Source organism: Trachypithecus francoisi, unplaced genomic scaffold (genome assembly GCF_009764315.1).
Source record: "Trachypithecus francoisi isolate TF-2019V2 unplaced genomic scaffold, Tfra_2.0 Lachesis_group2, whole genome shotgun sequence".
Classification (NCBI taxonomy): Eukaryota; Metazoa; Chordata; class Mammalia; order Primates; family Cercopithecidae; genus Trachypithecus; species Trachypithecus francoisi.
The window spans coordinates 58,435,567-58,458,209 of NW_022681465.1; the positions used below are offsets into that span (position 1 = coordinate 58,435,567).

General features: G+C 33.8%; 1 protein-coding gene across 1 annotated transcript in view; it reads right to left on the minus strand.

Annotated features, from left to right (window-relative positions):
* Positions 1 to 643: 643 nt before the first annotated feature.
* The window catches only part of LOC117064974 (cadherin-10), a 166,100-nt gene continuing 144,100 nt past the window's right edge, over positions 644 to 22,643 (minus strand). Inside the window, exons 8-12 of the mRNA XM_033179263.1 lie at positions 19,249 to 19,385; positions 12,611 to 12,732; positions 6,402 to 6,510; positions 5,152 to 5,403; positions 644 to 1,695 (exon numbers count right to left, since the gene is read on the minus strand). Coding sequence (XP_033035154.1) covers positions 1,205 to 1,695; positions 5,152 to 5,403; positions 6,402 to 6,510; positions 12,611 to 12,732; positions 19,249 to 19,385 — 1,111 coding nt within the window. The 3' untranslated portion in view covers positions 644 to 1,204. The remainder of the gene's footprint in view (positions 1,696 to 5,151; positions 5,404 to 6,401; positions 6,511 to 12,610; positions 12,733 to 19,248; positions 19,386 to 22,643) is intronic.

Genomic DNA, 22,643 nt, shown 5'->3' on the forward strand with positions numbered 1-22,643 from the left:
TTACTTTTTTTTATTTTTATTTTTTTGCTTTCTATGGAATCATTGACAGAAAAGCAGGCTTTGTTACAAGCAGATGCATCATGGCTTTTAAACTCTTGATATAATTGTAAAGCTATGTCTTAATGGAATATTCTGCATTATTACTGTCATTAGTAGGCATTTTCAAAGTCACCATGGGAGGTAAGGATATTTTCCATTAAAGGATTATTTTAGTCTGAAATCTGTCTGAACTATTATTCTCTATAAACTTTAATGGCATGAATGCCATAAAAAATGAGAAAATGTTTTATTCTTTCAGGTATGATTTTAGTGAACATAAACAAAATGAAATTACTGCATTGCTGGTGTCTTGGGATATTTAGCATAAGGATGGTCATGTTTTAAGTTGTTTGAATGGCAAATTTTTATGTGTTTTATAAATGACTATTACTTTGTATATGAAGAGTTTTCCACATACCACAGCGTATCAAAACTCATTGGAAAAATAATTCTTACCTAAATCATATTAATTTGGTTAGTATTTTCAATGCTAATGATAATGACATTGTGTTCTTACCTGTATGTAAGGTAATTTTGTATCAAGATATTTAGTTCAGGGAGAAAGTCTTCCATCCTAGGGGAAAAAAAGAAGCTACAGACAAAGTAGTTGTAAAAACTGGTTTATTTTTTTAAAAATAAATACAAAAATATAAATATAAAACATTAGCAGATAGAATTTGATGAAATGAAATTGCACAAATGTCTGTATACCAGGTTGCATATCACACCTACTAACACCACATGTACATTTTTTTTAAATTTAATGTACAGAACAGGATATACCTTAAAATTTTTCTTCACCTTTTTAAAAGCTTCATTTGCAAGGGCAGGACATGTATCTAACAGAAGCGGCTTGTTTGTGAGGTTGCTTAAGGGAGAACTATCCTGTTCATGTTTCTGAAATTATCTTTTATTTACTAAGATGGACAACACTGTATTTCCATAGCTTTGGCTCTTGGAAGTGATTAAATAAAATGTTGTATATATTCCATGAGACATCCTACAGGAAAGAATTAATGTAATTAATGAACAAATTAAGAAGTAAATGGGAAAAAAAAAACTGTGCTGACTGGCAGGAAAAACCTCCTGAATATCAAATATTGTGAAGTGGAGACAGCATGGGTATAGTTACTTTCTCTTGTTTGAACAGAACATATATCCTACGTTAAGAGTCTTTGTCACTTTCCCCACCACCATACATTTCTGCTAGCTTATTAAACCGAGGGCCCCATTCTCGGAGGTAATCATAGTTTTGGTCTCCTTCAGTAGTACCTGATTCTAATGAACTCAGAGATTCAGCAATGGAATCATTTCCTTCATAAGCATAGGTTGCAAGTGAGTCGTATGGGGGTGCGGTGGGGTCAAGATCGTGCTCTTTTAGCCTTTCATTAATGAAATCCCGGACGTCCGTGTTATCTGGAGCTGTAGGAGTCCTCCGAGGAATAAATAACGTTTCTGGAATAATATCTCGCCGGAGCTTTTTTTCCTCAATGGCTGCAGGATTCCTCAGGGTGCCGATATCAAAGGCCTGGGTGTCCTCCTCTCCACCACCCTCATCGTTATAGCTCACAATGTTGTCTCTGATATCTTCTTTTGACAAGATCAGAGGCTCTTTTTTTCGCTGTCTTTTCAGAGCTGCAAACAGTACTACTATAACTTGAAAAAAGACAAGAAGATACATTAGACGTCCGTTCAAAACACTGTAAGAAGTGGAAATACTATAAAGGAGTTTAAGCTACCCAGGCTTTCTATAACAGGTTAGACTTTCAGATTAATTTTATGCTTCCCACAGTTTGGGGGAGGTGTCAGGGGAGATGCTGAAGAGTTTAGCAAGGGTGGGTGGTGTTTAAGATCAGTGTCTCTAATTTATTTTTAAAGCAACGTAAAATATTCCTTAAATACAGTGACTTATTTTTAAAGCAACATAACATATTCCTTAAATATAGTGACTTACACTTTATTTTTCTAGGAACCATTTAAAAAGGTTCCTCATTGTACAGATACTATTTATCTTTTGCATTAAATAAGGAACATAAGATGCTATATAAAATTTGTGTGTATAAATCTATACAAATTGAATTCAGCTTCAAGTAAGATAATTTAAAAGGACAACCTGAGGCTTACTTTTTTCAAAGCCTTTACACAATAGCAAAAAGCAACATCTTTCACAAGATACTGAGTACTGACTTCTGTTAAATAGCTTTGCTGATGAACTTACATATTTTTTGTTACTTTATTAAAAGAATGCTGTAATTATTGGGAAAAAAATTATTTAGAGTTAGATGGATTTAGAAATTTCTAAGGTTTCCATGAAAATATATACCTTGCATGAGACCCCCCCCAAAAAAAACATTGTTAGGTTACAAGATGGCAAAGAGTAAATTTCTCAAATTACAACACTGGATTAACTCCCCCCCAAAATTATGAATCTTGGCTAGATTCACAATAGAAAAGTGTATTGCTCAAAAAGGACATTTTCTCACTTCAATGAGAGACAATATTCATAATCATAACAGTGGTAATAGCATAAATGATAAGAGAAAGTTAGTATCAAATTCTTCTGATTGCAGTAGAGTTTCTCACCCTTACTCATTATTTCCAAACATTTTGATCCTCAACCTTTAAAAGGATTTGAGGGAAAAAGTGTGAACTCAGTTATACAAGGATGGGAAGACTCTTACTGGAGATGTGTGTGTGTGTGTGTGTGTGTGTGTATCAGAAGAAATATTGATACAAGTATTGATTTACCTTCTTTGAACACACATTTAAAGAGTATGTAATTAATTACATTATTATATGAAGGGGTATTAAGTTATGTTTTCTGTTTTAACATCGAACGCATAGACTAGTCTATCTTCAACCTGTGTGAGAAGGCAAGCAATAAACTATTTTAATGTAATGAAAAAGAAAGTTTTAGCCATTGATAAGTGTTCTTGTCCGAGTAATTAAAAAGCAAATAGGCAGAGCTTTTTAAAAAGTGTCTTCTTCAAGCTTTTAAGAAAATATGCCATTTTATTTTGTCTAAATTCAATTATTTATGCACATAAAAATGTGTAAAGATTTTAAATCTCAGATTATTTATCATCAACCAAATGACCTTGCTCAGCAAAACCCTTCTAATGTTGAGAATAATGACAACTCATTACGATTTGCTCCAAGTTCAAGTTCATTTCCCTTTTTCTTGAATGTTTTTTGATTAGGGTAATAGAAATATAAAAATAGGTTTAAACTAACAAAACTAGAGAGAATACTTAAACTGATTTTAATTCAAAAGCAGTTAAAAGCAGTCTGCTCCTGATTATAAAATGAAGTATCATTGTTTGAGGGGAAAGTAAATCAGGTAAAAATCTATTTTAATATTATTTTGGTGAATATGTAAGATAGTGAGGCCTCCATCCAGCCATAATAAAAGTGGAAATACAGATTCCACAGGATCTCTGCATACACTAATACCAAGGTACCTTAGCTCAAACACTCAGAAATTATGTGACCTTGGAAAATATTCAGAATATTTTGAATTTTCAGTTTCATTATGCATAAAATGAAAATAACACCACACATGCCAGATATTTTTTGTCAAGTGAAAAAGGTTGTCATGGCAAAGTGCCAGTGACAGAGTCTGAAACACAGTAAACACATACTAAAAACTTACCACCATTAATATTATTCATACTAGAGACTTTCATTTTAATTGCATATTTTAATAGAACAAGTTTTCTATATGATTTAAAGTATAAATCCCCCAAATAAATATTTATATTACTCATATTTGCAATTGTGGATTCAACTATTGTAAAGCACATTTATTTTTCCTCAATGTTTGTTGTATTAATGGTAAGTCAAATTATAAAAACAGAATTATACCAAATTCTCATTCTATGAAATAAAATGAGGCATATATTTTTTGTGGTACAGAGAAAAGTTTTGTTCTGGATTTCATTTCATAGTAACAAATTATAAAATGTGTATTTTTTAATATGCATGTTCTCATTTCCTGAACTAGATAAAAATCTAATCTAGAATTGTTCGAATCATCCATTCAATGATTTATCTGTCATAAGTAATTTACCTTACTGCTATTTAAACACAGAGTGAAAGTGCATAAGTGCTATGATAAAAGTAGAGAAATGGAAACTTCTATAGAATGAAGTAGACATAATCAAATCAAATCAAGAACGTGGAAATATTTTTAATCCATTTTTTGTTGTTGCAGGCCTTAACTTCATACACAAACGTGCTCTCTTTTTGTAATCATAAAAATATTGCTACAATTTATTATTGTCTACATCATTTTAATATTTAAAACAAATGCTAAAGTTTTACTTTATTTTGTATGTATGAAAAGTTAGCAATTATTGAATACAGGAATGCTGATGGGAAGTGCTTCTATATCAAGTTTTTGAATGGCTATTCTAACAAATGTTATCAACTTAACCTTTGTCTTTGTTGTTTTTAGTCTTGTTGAGATTGATTAAAGTCTACCTTCCAGAGTTGCGGTTTGAGACCCTACTATTTATCTTTCATCTCTTCCAACTCTTACTTGATTCCTGTATGGAAGATGTTCCAGAAGAACCATTGCCCCAGACTCTGTTACTACACCACTCAGGAGGAAAATAATGGGCCAGCAATAAAATAATTGGAGTCCTGGCCACTGATGTGTCTCCTTTCATTTGTTCACTGGACTCAGGTTCTAAAGATCTCTTAATTCCATCAGAACATTCAGCATGGCTAGCAAGAATTTTGTCTCTCAAATTTCCAAGCTCCTACACAAGCCATTCTGCATTCATTCTTCTTGCCTTTTCCTTTGTTTACTGCATTGTGGTGAAAGATAGTTGTTGTTTTTTCTAAATATTTTGATTCGCATTACAATGAATTCTAGGCCTCATGAGGTAAAGTTTCGCTATTTCTATGACTACAACAAAAATTCTTTATATATTCTTATATATTCTGATCAAATAAAATATTTTAATATAAAGAATATCACATAGCTAATTTATGTCTATCTTAAAATTTGGGATTGGTTTTGGGAAAGGGATTTTAATAGCAACGATTCTTCTTCAAAAACATACTAAAGAGCCTAGAAAATGTTCCCATTGTTTTAAGGTTTCTTACCCAGTAGAATGATGATGCAGAGGAGGATGGCGATCAAGGCCCCTGTGCTGAGGCCAGCAGGGAGGAGCAGGGCTTCAGCACTGCAGGACTGCATGTTGCCTTGGCTGTCACAAGCACACACTCGAATGGTCAGTGTGCCTGTGCTGCTCTGAATTGGATAATCATTGTCTGATATCACCACAGGCAAGAGATAGGTACTGATTTCATGTCTATTGAATCCATTTTTTCTGGTTAAGATTCTGGCAGTATTATCTAAAATAAATTTTAAAATATTACAATTGGTTTGGGATAGTACATTTTTCCCAATGTGATAACCAAGGTTTAATGTATAAATAAAAGCGTATTTATGTAAAAAATAAAATTGATATACATTTTCCTAAAAAAAGTCCAATGCAATTAATATATAGATAAGACAAATAATTACTTTGAAAAATATACTATGAATTGTTTATTTATTAGGTTTTCACATAATTCCTCAGTACTGTTTTCAAAGTGGTAAATTTTTATAAGTGAATCATTTATGAAGATTACATAGATAACAATTGCTTTCTCTTTTCAAAAAACTTATTTTGCATACTAAGAGAAAAACCATACTAAATGTGTGTTTTTTAAATTTATGTGCATCTGTGTGTGTGCTTACACAATACAGAACACACATCAATCCAACATTCAGGAAGAAATGGATTAGGTAAATTTCATGCGTTGTTGCACGTTTTAAATCAATAACGAAGAAGAGGAAGGTTTTTTAACCTTCAAGAGGCATACATCTTGCCATTGCAACAGTACCTTTGTAACAATGCCTTTGTACTGAATCAACTCACAGGCTACTTCTCATTCTTTTCACTCATTCTTTTCACTCCCTTATGCATATTTGGCTTTGGTGAATCTGCTGCTGCTAAATCTCACTGAAGTCTGCTTGAGAGTCTTACTGAATCATTCATTTCTCTACCATATGTGTCCTATATTATTGTTGTAAGAATTATTTCCAGCCTTTCTAATCTTATCAAGACTCAATCATTTCCTTAACATCCATAAAGAGACCTCTTTCACATATTTTATTATTTTAAAATTGAAGAGAGTACACATTGCCCAATAAGGATTTACTAAATATGTCATTAAATACTCGATTAAAACAAAATTGTGTAATTCAGATCAATAGATTGACATGGCATATATATTGCAATGATTACATTAGGGACATTTCCTGTTAATATCACCATAAGTCATAGCGAACAAGTTCTAAAATTTACCTTCATTATCCTGTACTGTGAAGTTTGGATTGACAGCAGCTAAACTGAAAAAAAATTTCTGTCCACCTAAAGGGTCATCTTTGTCTACTGCACTTATAGTCTGTATTAGCTGCAGAAAGAGAAAAATATATCTCATCAATATATCTCTTATCCATGAGTATAATCTGCACCTTTTTAAGATCTTCATGTTGTCTAAAGTTGTTCAAAATAATTGACTTTTATTTCTTGTGAATGTATCCTTGAGTTAAACCATCTTTTTATTATTACTTTGATTTTAATAATCTCTCCCTCTCTCATCTCTATCTCTTTTGGATCGTACCCTTTCCTTCAAGATGGTAAACAAAAATATATTATTTGGGGTTTTGTTAATTTAGATATAGCACTTAAAATGAGATTATTTTATATGCATTTGCACAGTGATATGGAAGAGTTTTTCTAATGTCAGAAAAATTTAGGAAATTATTGTGACTATGTTTTGCTTCTCCCCAAAAATAAAATGAAAAATGATTGAGGAATGTAGAGATTTTATAGGTAATGTTATATATTACTTTTTAACAGAGCCTTAAACATGATTAGAAACTTTGACAGTCCAAGTTCAATTAACTTACACTTTCAGTAAAATTGTATTTTAAAAATTCAACATATGTATATTATGTGGTAATTATTTTAAAAGGGTAAACTCTGATTGATTTTATGGTAAGAGAAAACACAAGAAGCTATATGGTAGCAAAGTACACAATTTAGCTCCAATACATAATCAGATCACTGCTTTGGACATATATGATTAATATACAAATATGAATGTAAGATGTATATGTATATGTAATATTAGGGTTTTTTTGCATCTATATTCCTTTTGTTCTTTAACGTATATTTATAATACAATTCGTATATGTTTCATGTATTTTAATTTTGAAGACAGCCTCAAAAGTTGTTAAATATGTACACTGATGCTTATATAGTCAAATTAATGCTTAACCAAAAGGAATATACTTTTTTACTGCATTAAACTCAATGTTATGTGGATGTTGGGTTAAAATATTTGTTGCTGATGTTTTGTTGGTTTAACAAGTGATTTCAAGTTAAAAATAATATGTAAAAAATTACAAGAAACAAAGAAATTATTACAACTATCTGTATTAGAATACTTGTCTTTTAAAATGTCTTAGAGCAATGAAAATGTGATGTATTTGTGGTATTAGCCTATTTAATTACAACCCTAACCATTTATTTCAAAAGGATACAAGAAATATAATTGGACACAAAGATGTATATTTATTGCCTAGAAATAAGCAGCAAGAAAAACATCATTTAAAACTTCGAATTATTTCAAAAGTACATTTTAAAAACATAACAACATAATTATTTGACTAAATTTTAATTGTAAGTTAAAATTAAATATAAGAGATAATTATAAAAAAGCAAGAATATAAATCTATTAAAATTAATAAAGTCAAAATATTGTTAACTAATACTTCTTAAGATATGCCAATTCAGTGAAAAAACATTTCTTGACTGATTTCTTGTCTGTCAAATATACTCTTAAGGATTTCGTTTTCAAATAATGATTTATAAGAATATATTGAAGAGGAAAAAATGACATAAATGGAGTAATATCAAAAAAGACAGTAGACTACTAGAAATCCTTAGTCATTAAGATTAATATTTTAACATTCACATACAGACACAAAAAGTGATGGAAATGTAAAAATAAGGCTAATGGCCTTTGAAAATGGAAACTCAAACATCTCAAAATAAATATATATTTCCAACTGTATATTTTCCCTCAAAATAAACTTATAAAGTATAATTTCAATTTATTTTTATGGATCAAAATAATGCAGTTCAAAAAACAAATGGCAACATCTTTACCTATATCTATAAGAAATTTAAAAAATTAACATTAAAATCTTTAAAATGTGCTATTTTAATCAAATATTATAGCACTATTGATTTAAAGATCAGTAGTTAATTTATACATTTTCAATGAATATTATAAAAGGGGTAAGTCAAACTCGTAGAGATGATACAAACAAAATCATATGCTACAGAATCTATATTACATTACAATATATTTTTATGACCTTAAGACTTCACTATTGCAGATGCAGGCACTTATATCCTTTACAAGATAATAGGTTTTTTTTTTTTCCTTTGAGACATTACTTCTAGTGTTCAACTTCTTCATATCCTGAATTTACCTCTCAGTCTTCAACCATATATTAAAAATCACAATGCTTTTGTTTTGGTAAATATGCCATGAAGACTGGTAACAGATATCAGAACTTGGCAACAAGGAGGTAAAATTATTTTCCCTGGCTCTCTCTGTAAGCATCCACTGTCTTTTTTTGTCCTGGAGAAAATCTCATTTTGATCCATTTCCAATAAAAGAGTTTGCCACAATTAAGAAACAAACAAGGCCCGGCGCGGTGGCTCAAGCCTGTAATCCCAGCACTTTGGGAGGCCGAGGCGGGCGGATCACGAGGTCAGGAGATCAAGACCATCCTGGCTAATATGGTGAAACCCCGTCTCTACTAAAAAAAATACAAAAAACTAGCCGGGCGAGGTGGCGGGCGCCTGTAGTCCCAGCTACTCGGGAGGCTGAGGCAGGAGAATGGCGTAAACGCGGGAGGCGGAGCTTGCAGTGAGCTGAGATCCGGCCACCGCACTCCAGCCTGGGCAACAGAGCCAGACTCCGTCTCAAAAAAAAAAAAAAAAAAAAGAAACAAACAAACAGAAACTAGTGATTTCCAGTATTCGTTGTGAGCATATGAAGAAAAGTACACAGATAAGTCATTTACATTTTATCTCCTTAGCAACAATATAATTGATTTCTATTTTCACTGGACTATTCTAAAATAATCTTAAAACAACTTGAGGAGTGTTTCAGTGATTATATTATTATGGTGTCTGGAACAATGAATGGGTTTTAAGATATTTAAAGTTAGAAAACTGGTTAAGTTTTAATATGTTTTAGCTTTTTCTGTGGGAAGCCTTGGAGTTTCTGTTATTGAGAACATTTCCTTTGTGCTGGTAAAATGCATCCTTTTGGCTGGGCACCGTGGCTCACGCCTGTAATCTCAGCACTTTGGGAGGACAAGGTGGGCAGATCACAAGGTCAGGAGATCGAGACCATCCTGGCCAATATGGTGAAACCCTGTCTCTACTAAAATACAAAAAAAGATCAGGCAGGCATGGTGGCATGTGTCTGTAGTACCAGCTACTTGGGAAGCTGAGTGAGGAGAATCGCTTGAACCGAATCCAGGAGGTGGAGGTTGCAGTGAGCTGAGATCATGCCACTCACTGCACTCCAGCCTGGCAACAGACAGGCTCCTTCTCAAAAAAAAAAAAAAAAAAAAAAGCACTGTTGCACCCTTTTCAGTTTCAGGGAAGTAATAAGGATAGAATTGATTTCTGTTTTCACTGGGCTGTTCTAAAATAATCTTAAATCAATTTGAGGAATGTTTCAATGATCATATTATTATGTTATCTGGAACAATGAATGGGTTTTAAGATATTTAAAGTTAGAAAACTGGTTAAGTTTTAATATGTTTTAGCTTTTTCTATGGAAAATATGTAATGGGATATTTTTGATTTCTTAAAGGCTTAGTTGCCATTTGGTTTGATATCTGTTGTTAGTTGGCATGTGGTTTGATAAGTCACATAGATACTATTGAAGGCAAAGGTAAGCAGCATCTCTCCCTAGAGAGACACCTTGGGAAATCTGTGGTATTAAATTCTTTCCATGAAGATTAAAATTATTAAAATGTATTTTATTTACTTAAAATATATTTTACTGACTCCAGGAGTAGGCATGAGTGAGACAAGACAGAATGAAAAACAAAAAGAGCCAGCCCTGGTCGGGCATGGTGGCTCACGCCTGTAATCCCAGCACTTTGGGAGGCTGAGGCGGGTGGGTCACGAGGTTAGGAGATCGAGACCATCCTGGCTAACACGGTGAAACTCTGTCTCTACTAAAAATACAAAAAATTAGCCGGGCGAGGTGGCGGTTGTCTGTAATCCCAGCTACTCGCGAGGCTGAGGCAGGAGAATGGCGTAAACACGGGAGGCGGAGTTTGCAGTGAGCCGAGATCGTGCCACTGCACTCCAGTCTGGGAGACACAGCGAGACTCCGTCTCAAAAAAAAAGAAAAAAAAAAAAAAGAGCCAGCCCTCTGTCCTCTTTTGCTGAGGTCCTCTGACTCTCTCTGTGATGGAAATGGTAAAGGGTCAAGCCGCCTAGTTCAGGCGCAGGAAGGGATTATTAATATTACATCAGTTAAAAGTTGTAACATTTCCAAGGAGAAATTCTACCCTTAGATCAGAAAATAGGCAAGAGCAGAGAATGGTCATTAGTTTTATTTGTCACCTCATTTTGTCCACAACCAAATGAATGGATTATTTTCCATGCCCGTGTCACTCTTAAGTGCTACTCTTAAGGAGCAGTTAATTCAGAGGAGTGTTGGGTGGATTGAGATACACCATAAGTAACTAAAGCACACCTTGAAACGCTGACATTCTTCTGCTTTCCTAGGAGAAGGGGAGTCAGAGCTAACAAATTAATTTTAAAAAGGTTCTGAACAAGAATTTTATCAAATTACCACTTTGATTTTGCCTGCTAGGATGTCATAACCTAGAATTTCATCCCTTAATATATCACAGTTTAGTTTAACCAAGGCATTTTTCAGCTATGAGACCAAAGCGACATCTAACAAACTGGTGTTATTAGAATTTGCCTGTATGGGAGGCTATTGCACAGGCAGCCAATTCGACAAAAAAATATTAATCATCCTCTTCCTATCAGGTGGGTCAAGACAGGCTAATTCCCTTTTTATTGAAATCATCTTTTATTTGATTATTTTCCTTCAATATGCCAGCTGTTTTTTAAATGTCCAAAAGGTATGGAGACATTGTGAGCCAGTTATAGTTAAAAAGAAAATCGGCAGAAGGAAAATAAACAAACATACTTTCCATTTTGTATATTTTGAATACATTTGTAAATCAGTATTTATAATGACTTGAATGCTCTGAAAAGATATCTTTTGAAAATCAAATAGAATAACCATAGAGGGAGCAATGTATGCAGCAGTAGCAAAGTCGGTAATTTATCTCTTAGAGAAAAGACTTCAGCTTATATCATGCTGAGCCTGCCAAGCAGAGGATGATTTGGAATGGTATTTTCGGGGCGTGAACTGTTTCATTAAGTAGTAAGTGGGAAGCAGCTAAGTCATTTAAATATTCCAAATGAAACATTTCCATAACATTTTCAAGTTAAAAAAAAATGAATCAAATTGCAGCAATTTTGCCATATTCAGACAACAGACAGGCTATTGAATCCTTGTTAGAATCTTCAAAAGGAAGAATTTGAATTATTCCACAATATAATTTGCATAAAAATGTAACAATGACATTGATGTTTATAAAGAGTATCAAATAATGTCAAAACATAATACAATTTCATGATGCTTCCTTTTTTTAATAAAACACATTTGATTCCCAATTATTATTTATACCACGCAGCTTCCTTCTGTGAAGATAGCACTCAAACCAATTAAGAGCATTCTCTTTCAGCCATATACACTGGAGCTTTTCAATCAACAAAACGAGTCCACTGAGGAAAAGACTTACAGAATTATAAACAAAGCTGACGCAGAAAAAATGTTTTAAAGTACTAAAGCCAAGTCATTAAGCACTTCATATGTTGCTGTAATGATGAAATGCAACGTGTAAGTCTAAGGTGCAAATTCTGCTGCTGCCCCGATGCAAAACCATATCTGTACACATCAGAATAGTGATTAAATATTCTGCTGCTCCGGTACATTTGTCTCTGGTTTTCCACAGCATTCATCTCTCATCTCTCTAGCAGGTATCAGTAGTTACTTAATGACACAGCAGGGGGTCTTAGGGGTTTGCTTGTCTTTGTTTTTGAAAGTTTTGAAAGTAGTTATTTCTTCTTATATTTTGACTTTTGTGGCAAAAATAAAATTTTATTTATGCATTAGAACTTTACAGAGGAAATATGAAACCTGGTATATGGCTTTTAAAAACGCTTTCACCTTTAAAAACATCAGTTGCGGTTTTTAAAAATGATATCGGGACTGTATACGAATGTCTCCATCCCTGTGTATTCTTTCCTCTCAGGATTTTGAAAACAAAATATTTCGCAGACAGTTAAAATCTTTCCATAGTTTTAATCCTGTAGGTGCTTACCTGCCCTGGTCTGGCATTTTCACATACAAAAGTGTCATAGAACACAGCAAACTGTGGGGCATTGTCATTAACATCCAAAATTCTCACAAAAACAGCGACGCGTGTTGTCTCTTTGGGATTGTCTAGAAAAGGGGAAGAAAAATATTGTTTAGGAAAACAAATTTTTGCATCAAAGTTAATTTATACAGGCATCTTGTGGATATGAAATGCTCACATATAAATAAGCATTGCAATCATTCTACTAACATAATGAGCAAATGCAATAAAGAAAATTACTGCAGAGCCTAATTAAGTAGTCATGGATTCAGTTATCATTGGGCACAAGGGTACTATTATTATTTTGGAAAATCATGTTAAAAGTACAAGCCAGTATAATTGAGTTCACACTATATTTGTGTCCTTATTGTCCAAATATATAAAATAAGAACACTTATTTATTAAATCCTTGTTATATTTCATTGTACCATTTAATTTTTACCTATATTTTTTCGGATGAAGAAATAGTTTTAAATAAATTGGTAATTTATCCAAGGTCATTTGCTCGTAAGTGATAACTGTCATAAAACCTACATTTGTGACTAGTTTTATCACCAAAGTGTATTTCAACAACTGCTCTCAAATTTCTGTTTGAAAATTTTGTTATATGGCTACTTACTTTACAAACTAGTTGAAAAATTTATGATGAAATATGAAGATTCAAATATTTTATTAATATAGTTATTGCTGGTACCATCTCAACAATCTAGCTCAATTTTGCATTACAATCTATTGTCACAAATTAGCTCAGTAGTAAGACATTGCATACTAATCATACCTTTTGCAACAAATGCTGAAATCAACAGCATCAAAGTTCTCACATAGAAAGATGCATTTCTGGCTGGTCACGATAGCTCACGGCTGTAATCCCAGCATTTTGGGAGGCTGAGACAGGTGCATCACTTGAGGTCAGGAGTTCGAGACCAGCCTGGCCAGCATGGTGAAACCCTATCTCTTTAAAAAAAAATACAAAAAATAGTCATGTGTTGTGACGAGAGCCTGTAATCTCAGCTACTTGGGAGGCTGAGGCAGGAGAATCACTTGAGCCCAGGAGGCAGAAGCTGCAGTGAGCCGAGATCGTGCCACTGCATTCCAGCAAGGGCTCCATCTCAAAAAAAAAAGATGCATTTTCAAACTTGTTTTGATATGCAAATTAAGAAAAATATAAATGCCTCTTTATTTAGTTTAGCTTTGAGTAACAACCCTGTATTGGTTATAATTGCATTTTTTTCTATTATAGATTTTTCTAGGCACTTATGCCAGCTGAGAGTGTGTTTACATTTTAAATTCAGTTTATATTCATCAGTTTTTATGATGTCAATATCTCAGTCTTTGGATACCGTTAAACTTCTGTGTAAATTTTGGAAAAGTGAAGCTGAAGAGCAATATAATGCAATAAAGACTATAATTAGCAGAAAACAAAACAAAACAAAACAATAGCAGAATAGCTAGGGGACAGCGGCAACCTTATTAAATGGTCTCAACCAACATCGGCTGTGGATATCATTTAGCCCTGTAAAATTTATTTGACGACTTAAGGTAATCTAAATAATTTTCAGATAAAAAGGTAAAATATACTGTCACATACAAACAGGAAGTATATTACTACTAAAAATAATTTATATCCCCTTGTTCTGTCCATATAATTGAATGTTACTCCAATATTAAAATCAACACTTTAAAAAATGATATATAAGAACAGACTACTTAGCAGGGATGTATCAACAAGGCTGAGAGAGATTAAAGAAAGGCAGACAGAACTGAAGTGTATTTATCCCTCTTTGCATAGAAAATTTAAAATGCATCCTTTATTCACCATTTCTTTAAGTCTTACTGCAGTCTACTGAACCCACATGTATTCAGTTGTCAGGTTCTAACTTCATATTTGCTAATATGTTGTTGCATATTATCCACTCGTTAGTGTACCAGGAGGTTTAGAATTCAGACCCTGGAGTCTAACATAGCTGCTGCTTTGATTCACAAGTTCACCACTCATTTGTTATGTTACTTTGGCCAATTTACTCCACGTATTCAATGTCCTAGTTTACTCAATAAAAATCAAAGTAGAACCTCTAATCTCACAGAGTTACTTGTAAAATTAGGAGTTAATGCGGCCGGGCTCGGGGGCTCACGCCTGTAATCCCAGCACTTTGGGAGGCCGAGGCGGGCGGATCACGAGGTCAGGAGATCGAGACCATCCGGGCTAACATGGTGAAACACAGTCTCTAATAAAAATATAAAAAATTAGCCGGGCATGGTGGCGGGTCCCTGTAGTCCTAGCTACTCAGGAGGCTGAGGCAGGAGAATGGCGTGAACCCGGGAGGCAGAACTTGCAGTGAGCCAAGATGGCGCCACTGCACTCCAGCCTGGGCAACAGAGCGAGACTCCGTCTCAAAAACAAAACAAACAAACAAACAAAAATAGGAGTTAGTGCATGAAAGTTTCTTATCAAAGTATCAGTTTAATGATCAGGACTCAATATGAATTGACTATAATCATTACCAGCATCTTTATTATCATTATTATATCTTCTTTACTTTCTTATGTTACTTAAAAACTTATACTTTCCACATAAAGTATCTACCTAATAAAAACACATTAATTAGCCTTCCTACCATCCATGTGAGTCTGTAGAGGTGTGCGTTTGGGAAGAAGTGGAGAGAGGAGAAAAAAATAAAAAAAAAGGAGAAAAATGCTATCTCATTATTTTTCGCTTCCTCTAAGCCGGATAATTTGCTAATGCCTAGAGCCATGGTGTTCTCTACAAATGGACCTTTTGCTATCTACTTGTTGTTATGGAGAAAAGTGGGAAGCTATACTTCTTCCATATTTTCTGGAATGTGCTCTTTAACCAAATTATATAGTGAGTAGCAAAATATTTCCTTTCAATATAAAGTCTTGACATTAAAAGAACTTTGTTGGTAACAATTCACTTTCTAATGATGCCACAGGAGCCAGGAGAGACAAAAGTTTCATATCTAAAAAATTGCATCGTCAGCCACTTCCCTCATACAATATAGAGATTCTCCGGGATCTTTACAAATAACTCAAGGCTCTTAAAATCAAAATCGAAATCCACAGGGATGAATGTGCTTTGTAAAGCATCGAGCCTGGAGCCACCTATTCAAAAAACAGTGCTTACACTAATCTTTTTTTGCTGGCAGACGTTGTCGCTTATGTATAAATAAAAGTATAAAGTGTTCCAAGGAAGAATCAAACTGAATAGCAGTTGGCATATATTTACCACCTGAGTTTCTCTCAAAGTTCTTCAGGGAAACACTGTTGCAGCAAGAATGGATCAGCAATAAAGGATTGTAAAATGTATATCCTATGGTGAAGCCATGACTATGCATCCACGGGCCTTTTCATGCCTCCCGATGGAGAAAGTTTAAATAATTATCTAGAAATCACAGGCATTAGAAAAATATAACTGTTTTACCTGCTTTGGGTAAGAATTTCTATGAATAAGAACTACAGTGTAGATAATGGAGTTCTTTAGTCATAAACTCAGTTCTATTGTCCTCAGAATGTATTGCAATGATTATAGTCAAATTTTCACATGTAGTGAGAGGAGCTCTTTGGTTTCTCTAACAAATATGCCCTAAAATCCCAAATTTATTATTAAGTCATTGATTGTGACCTTAATTTTAGATTCCACATGGCATTTTAAAATATTTTTGCAGAAGGAAAAGAGGAGTTATTCCATGATATGTGCACTAAATAAATACCTGGAGTGGTACCTGCCGTACGATGTGATATATTTGTATGGAATGTAGACTTAAATGATTAGAAGTCAAGCCTAAAACATATTGGTAAGAAGTACATTTGAACGCCATTTTGTCCTGCTCAGGGTGTGATGTATGACAAACTGACTGTAAAGTCAGTGTTTAAAATCTAGTAGAAAAAAAATCCTTACATGTTTTTTCCCTCTCCTCCTCATTGCATTTAATGCCCAGAACAGAATAACGGGATCCTGATTGTTTGTGGTTTGGCAGGTAGGCATTTTTGGCAGTTGTTCTACAGATTGATTTTATTTGAGGACAAAAAAAGAAGATTCAGTCCTTTAAAAAAAGAAGTAATTGGCTTAGCTTTTTACAGAATTGTAATTACTTCAACTAGCTTTAGAAGTTAAATCTCACAAAATATCTGAAAGGGAAAACGCAGTTCCTTGTTCACTAGGCTTGAATAAGGATATTGAATCAAGCAGAGAGGACAATCATAATTCTGACATGACCAGATTGTATCATGTTAGGTACATCTAACTATGGGGATGTGGATACAGATATAGAAATAAAAACTTTCTTTAAAATAAAAACTTGGAAGTATTTAGTTAGCTTTAAAATCAAAAGCTAAATTCGTAGGGTATTTAGCTTTTATATGTCATATATAGCAATTATATGGAGAGAACAAGGGGATATAAACAGATATTTATATCTCACAATGGAAAAAAATTGGACCATTTGAGATTAATCTGTATTTCAGGGGCAGATGTAAGCAAGACACTAAATCTATTACTTTGTCCTGAAGCTTTGAGTTCATTGCTGATGATCTGTCTAGCCTAATTCAATTGCTCTGGGACACTTGGTGATTCAGCCTCATCCAATGCTTTGCCTTCCAAAGCCTGTAGCAGTTACTTCAAATAAATAACTTGAAGTTGATACGTGTTTGTGGATTCAGCTTAGTATTACAGATCTAAAATTTATGGGCTTAATTTTTAAAAACGATTCCGTCCCTAATTAACGCTTATTTTAAAAACAGTTCAAGAGTTGCTCTATACCACATACATCACAACATGGGAATTAGAAAATCTGAACAGGTTTGCATGTACATGTGCCAGTAGGGCTGGCTTCATGGGCATGTGATCCAAGCAGTTCCACAGGGCCTTACCCTTAGAAGAGACTCATATTTGTTTTAATGCTCCATCTTACATTTCTTAATTTACTTTTAACAAGCACCTGACATTTTCATTTTACAATGGGCCCCATAAATTGTCCTAGTATGGGCAAGAACTTTCACTATTAGAGGCAAACGTGACTTGAATCTATCAGGTTTTAATGAACACAATTTTGTAAATTAGCTGTGGAATTAAGTAATGAATCTAGAAATGACATGGTTTCAAATCTCAGTTGTGCTAACTCTGACATTACAACTTTGGACCAGTTGCTAAAGTTCCCAGAGCCTCAGTACCTTCTCTGTTAAAGGAGGTTAATAAAAATATTAAGAGAAAATCTTTTTTTTTAGAATGACACCTGACATATATGATTAATGTGAACTCTGATTAACAATATATACCTGGGATTCCTCATCTGTAAAAGAGAAGTTGTAATATCTACCTACATGTTTGTTGATAAGATTAAATTGCATCATATATACCCAGCATTTAGCATAGATCCTAATTATTAGTATGCGAGTGACAAATTTAATACTTTTAATTTTTCCACAAATGATAATATCTTTAGTCTATAATTCAAGCTCATTTTTATTAGTTAATGTTAAATATACATTTACATATATGGAAAGGTGGCAAAATATGCCTTTTTGGCATACAGATTATTTTGAGTTAAAGGTACTTAAAACAACAACAACAACAACAACAACAACAAAAAAACCAAAAACAGCAGATGTAAAAAGGGTGTTCTGCTCCTCCCCTTTTCTTCCTGAAAGCAGGAGATAAAACCCCCATATAGAAGATGTCCTCTCTATACCAGAAGAAAAGTAACATTCTTATCATCAAAAATGGGAAGTGAGGCCAAGAAAATTCCATAAAAACAGATTCAGATTTTGTTAACATAATTTTTATCTTTATTTATGCTCTGCATATACATTTAATTACTTTTTCACAATTGCCTCTCTTTATCATCCTAGTATAAAAACATTACAGTTTTGCCACTTCATTGGGTCTTTATTTCTTTATGAGAGCTCCTATGTCACGTAAAATTTATATTAAATGCTTTTGTCCTGTTAATCTATTTGTTGTTTGTCTTTTGTTTGGTTGGTTGATATTTTTCTTTTTTTGAGAGGGAGTCTCGCTCTGTCACCCAGGCTGGAGTGCAGTGGGCGATCTCAGCTCACCTCAAGCTCCGCCTCCTGTGTTTACGCCATTCTCCTACCTCAGTCTCCAGAGCAGCCGGGACTACAGGCGCCCGTCACAATGCCCGGCTAATTTTTTTTTTTTTTTTTTTTTTGGTATTTTTAGTAGTGACAGGGTTTCACGGTGTTAGCCAGGATGGCCTCAATCTCCTGACCTCGTGATCTGCCCACCTCAGCCTCCCAAAGTGCTGGGATTACAGGCGTGAGCCACCGTGCCCGGTCCGTTAATCTGTTTTATGTCAGTGTTATTTTGAGGCTCAGCCAAAAACTCCAAGAAGGCAGAAATAAAATTTTTGCATCTTCTACCAATACTTATAGGTGTCTCTCTATGTATCGATGTAGGAAATATTAAAAAAAAAAAAAGTATAAGTGCTGAGAAAATTACAATTCATCTGTCCAATGAGAATGAATTATTTCTAATATAAAATAAAACCTATAAAATATGTTAAAATACTTAAAATATATAAACATAAACATCTAGATATATGTTAGATACATAAAATTCATCTTACTGATTTCAGCAGCAATAACAGTAAGATTATGCCACTGAGATAGTTCTCGGTCAAGAGGTTTTGAAGTATAAAGAGATCCATTTCCTGAATGAATGTTAAAGATTCTGTCAAGGTCAGTATGGCGATCCAAGGAAAATCTGAACATAGAGAACAAGAAAAAATACATGGTAGCATTATTAATAGTTTACAGGAAAAAACAGTGAAATACAAAGACACACATATCACTGATAATTACAGGAAAGAACACAGTGCTGACCCAGGATGTAGATTGTTTGAATGACTTTTCAAAGTTGCACACATACATTCTCCTCAAGGCAAAAATTGGTACTTTGCTCTGCATTCAAATGCTATTCTCCTGAATGCTTGTGTTATTTAAATTAAATTATTATCTTTTGTCATATTCATTCAACTGATTTTGATATATTTGGCCACAAAACAGTTGGAATTACAGGCAGTTACATTGCCAACTGACATTATTTGGTTATTGGAAGTTCTACTGAATAATAATACACAGATTTATTGCAAAAGATTATTCTCAGAAGCTATGTGTTCTTAGAAAATTGAAGACAATGTTAGTTTCATCAAAGTAATAGACTATCAACTTCTTATGGTGTTTAGTAGCTTCATGGTATGACACTCATGCAGCTTCAATTTCCTAGCTATTTGTATCATTATTATACATATTGCTTTTAACGCAAAATATTTAAAAAATAGAAAAGTTTTGGATGGCCGGGCACGGGGGCTTACGCCTGTAATCCCACTTTGGGAGGCCCAGGTAGGTGGATCACAAGGTCAGGAATTCAAGACCAGCCTGACCAATATGGTAAAATTCCATCTCTAATAAAAATACAAAAATTAGCTGGGTGTGGTGGCACACGCCTGTAGTCCCAGCTACTCGAGAGGCTGAAGCAAGAGAATTGCTTGAACCCGGGAGGCAGAGGTTGCACTGAGCCAAGAATGCATGCCACTGCACTCCAGCCTGAGTGACAGAGCGAGACTCCATCAAAAAAAAGAAAAAAAAAAAAAAGAAAGAAAAAGAAAAGAAAAGTTTGGGTAAGAGTTTTTAATATATCCGTATCAAATAATGTCTATATGCATTTAAAAAATATCAGCAAACTATCCTGCAACTTGATAGCAAGCATGGTCTGCTGTGTGTCATTTTAAAGCCTAAAACTAGATTTAACATTCTGGTTGATGTAGTTTAAATAAATCTCATTATCTTTATCAAACTACATATCTAACATTCACATATTAAGAAAATCGTTGTGTCTCTCCACTTGGAATAATTATTTTATTACCGAAAGATCTAACATAAGTTTCACCTCTTCATTGTATTCCCTCATGATCATGTAAAGTAGAAGCTATCTGTCCCCCCTTCACTCATAAAGCAGCTGTACCACCATCTTTCCATTTACCACATTGTATTAGGAATTCATTTCATATAACATCTCAAACAGACAACAAAACATGAAGACACCAAGCATCAAACTCTACTAGGCACTCAATGAATATTATTTGATTCTCATTGTGAGTCTTCTTTTCTAATAGACTGAGAAGTCCTTAAGAAACATGTTAATAATATCTGATATGGTGATCCACAAATATTTGTTAAATGAAAGAAAGAATGACCTAATCATTTGGCATTTTGGCAAATAATAAAGTTCCTTATTTCTGTAGAAATATGATATAAAGTTGAAATATATAAATCAATAAAAGCCTCTGCTGTCATGCATCACTGATTTTGCTAAATCCATTTCATGTGTGTTCTTTCTTTTTCTTTTTTTTTTTTTTTTTAAGACGGAGTCTTGCTCTGTCACCCAGGCTGGAGTGCAGTGGCCGGATCTCAGCTCACTGCAAGCTCCGCCTCCCGGGTTCACGCCATTCTCCTGCCTCAGCCACCCGAGTAGCTGGGACTACAGGCGCCCGCCACCTCGCCCGGCTAGTTTTTTGTATTTTTAGTAGAGACGGGGTTTCACCGTTTTAGCCAGGATGGTCTCGATCTCCTGACCTCGTGATCCGCCCGTCTCGGCCTCCCAAAGTGCTGGGATTACAGGCTTGAGCCACCGCGCCCGGCGTGTGTTCTTTCTTAATTATTTCTTGTAGTTCAGAATGAAGAAGTAATGACAAAATTTCAAACATTATGTCACATTATCTTGCAGATACACAGAGATCACAGTTCTTTTACAAATATGATTCAAAGTATATAGCTTGCAATTCTGTATTGGAAAGTTATGTGTGTTAACTTTCATTTTCCTTTCTAAAATAATTTCCAGAGCACACATTTTAAGAAAATCCCTTTGAAGAGTGTATTAACATTGACAAGATATGACACAATTTATAGCATGTCAAATATGATTCTTCCCATAATGACATATTGCATTAGTAAGGCTATTCTATTTTTTTGAATATATATGTTCTAACCAAAGAATGACATCCAAGAATATTCATTAAATTTTCTACATCAAATTAGTATAAAGTCAAAGTATACAGCAACTTTAATGGCATACCCTCTGTCATTGATAACCAAAGGAGTTATTATTTTTGCTATAATATGTATAATATTATACCTAGGAGGACTATAATATACATATATAATATAATATATGTAACAGGAATATATGTATAATAATAATATACATAAGATGATTCTTTCCTCCTAGTCTTTAGACTTGCATCCTCATTAACCATTTTATTTTATTTTAAATATCCACAGGTATATTTTGACATATAATAATTATATGTCTATAGGAGGATTTAAATTCTATTTCATTGTGTGGAGAAATAGCTTGATGTTACAATTTAAGTATGCCACTTAATATACATTTAACTAACAATATTATATTTTATTTTGTAAAGTCCATTTTAAATCTGAAACACAGAAGACAGCTTGCTAAACCTTAGAATCTCTGCCAAGAAAATGCTTGGTAAGTATTTAATGAAGAAAATTAGGCCTGTGTATTGGTTATATAAAACCTCCAAAGGAAAAAACAAAAACAAAAACAAAAAAACAGAAGGAATGCAGCAATTTAGATGTTGGTAAATGAACTGGGAAAGAGGCATTTATGGGAACATCATGTGGCATGTACAGATTTCTTCTGCCAATATGTAACCTGTGATGCCGTGTGAGAATCTAAGAAAACATATTTATGTGAAATTATATAAATAAAAAGTAACATAGATATTCATAAAATATATGATTTCACTTGAAGATATGGCAGACCCTACAGAATTTTTAACTGGTTCAAGTCATGTGGCACATAAAATTAGAAGTTTCCTGCATGAGCTGTGGCATGTGTAGGAGAAAGATAAGCGTGCACTCCGAAAGTGAACAATAACCATCTGAACTCATACTTGACTGGTTCACATAGAAAATGGGCAAGCAAAATTAGCCTGCA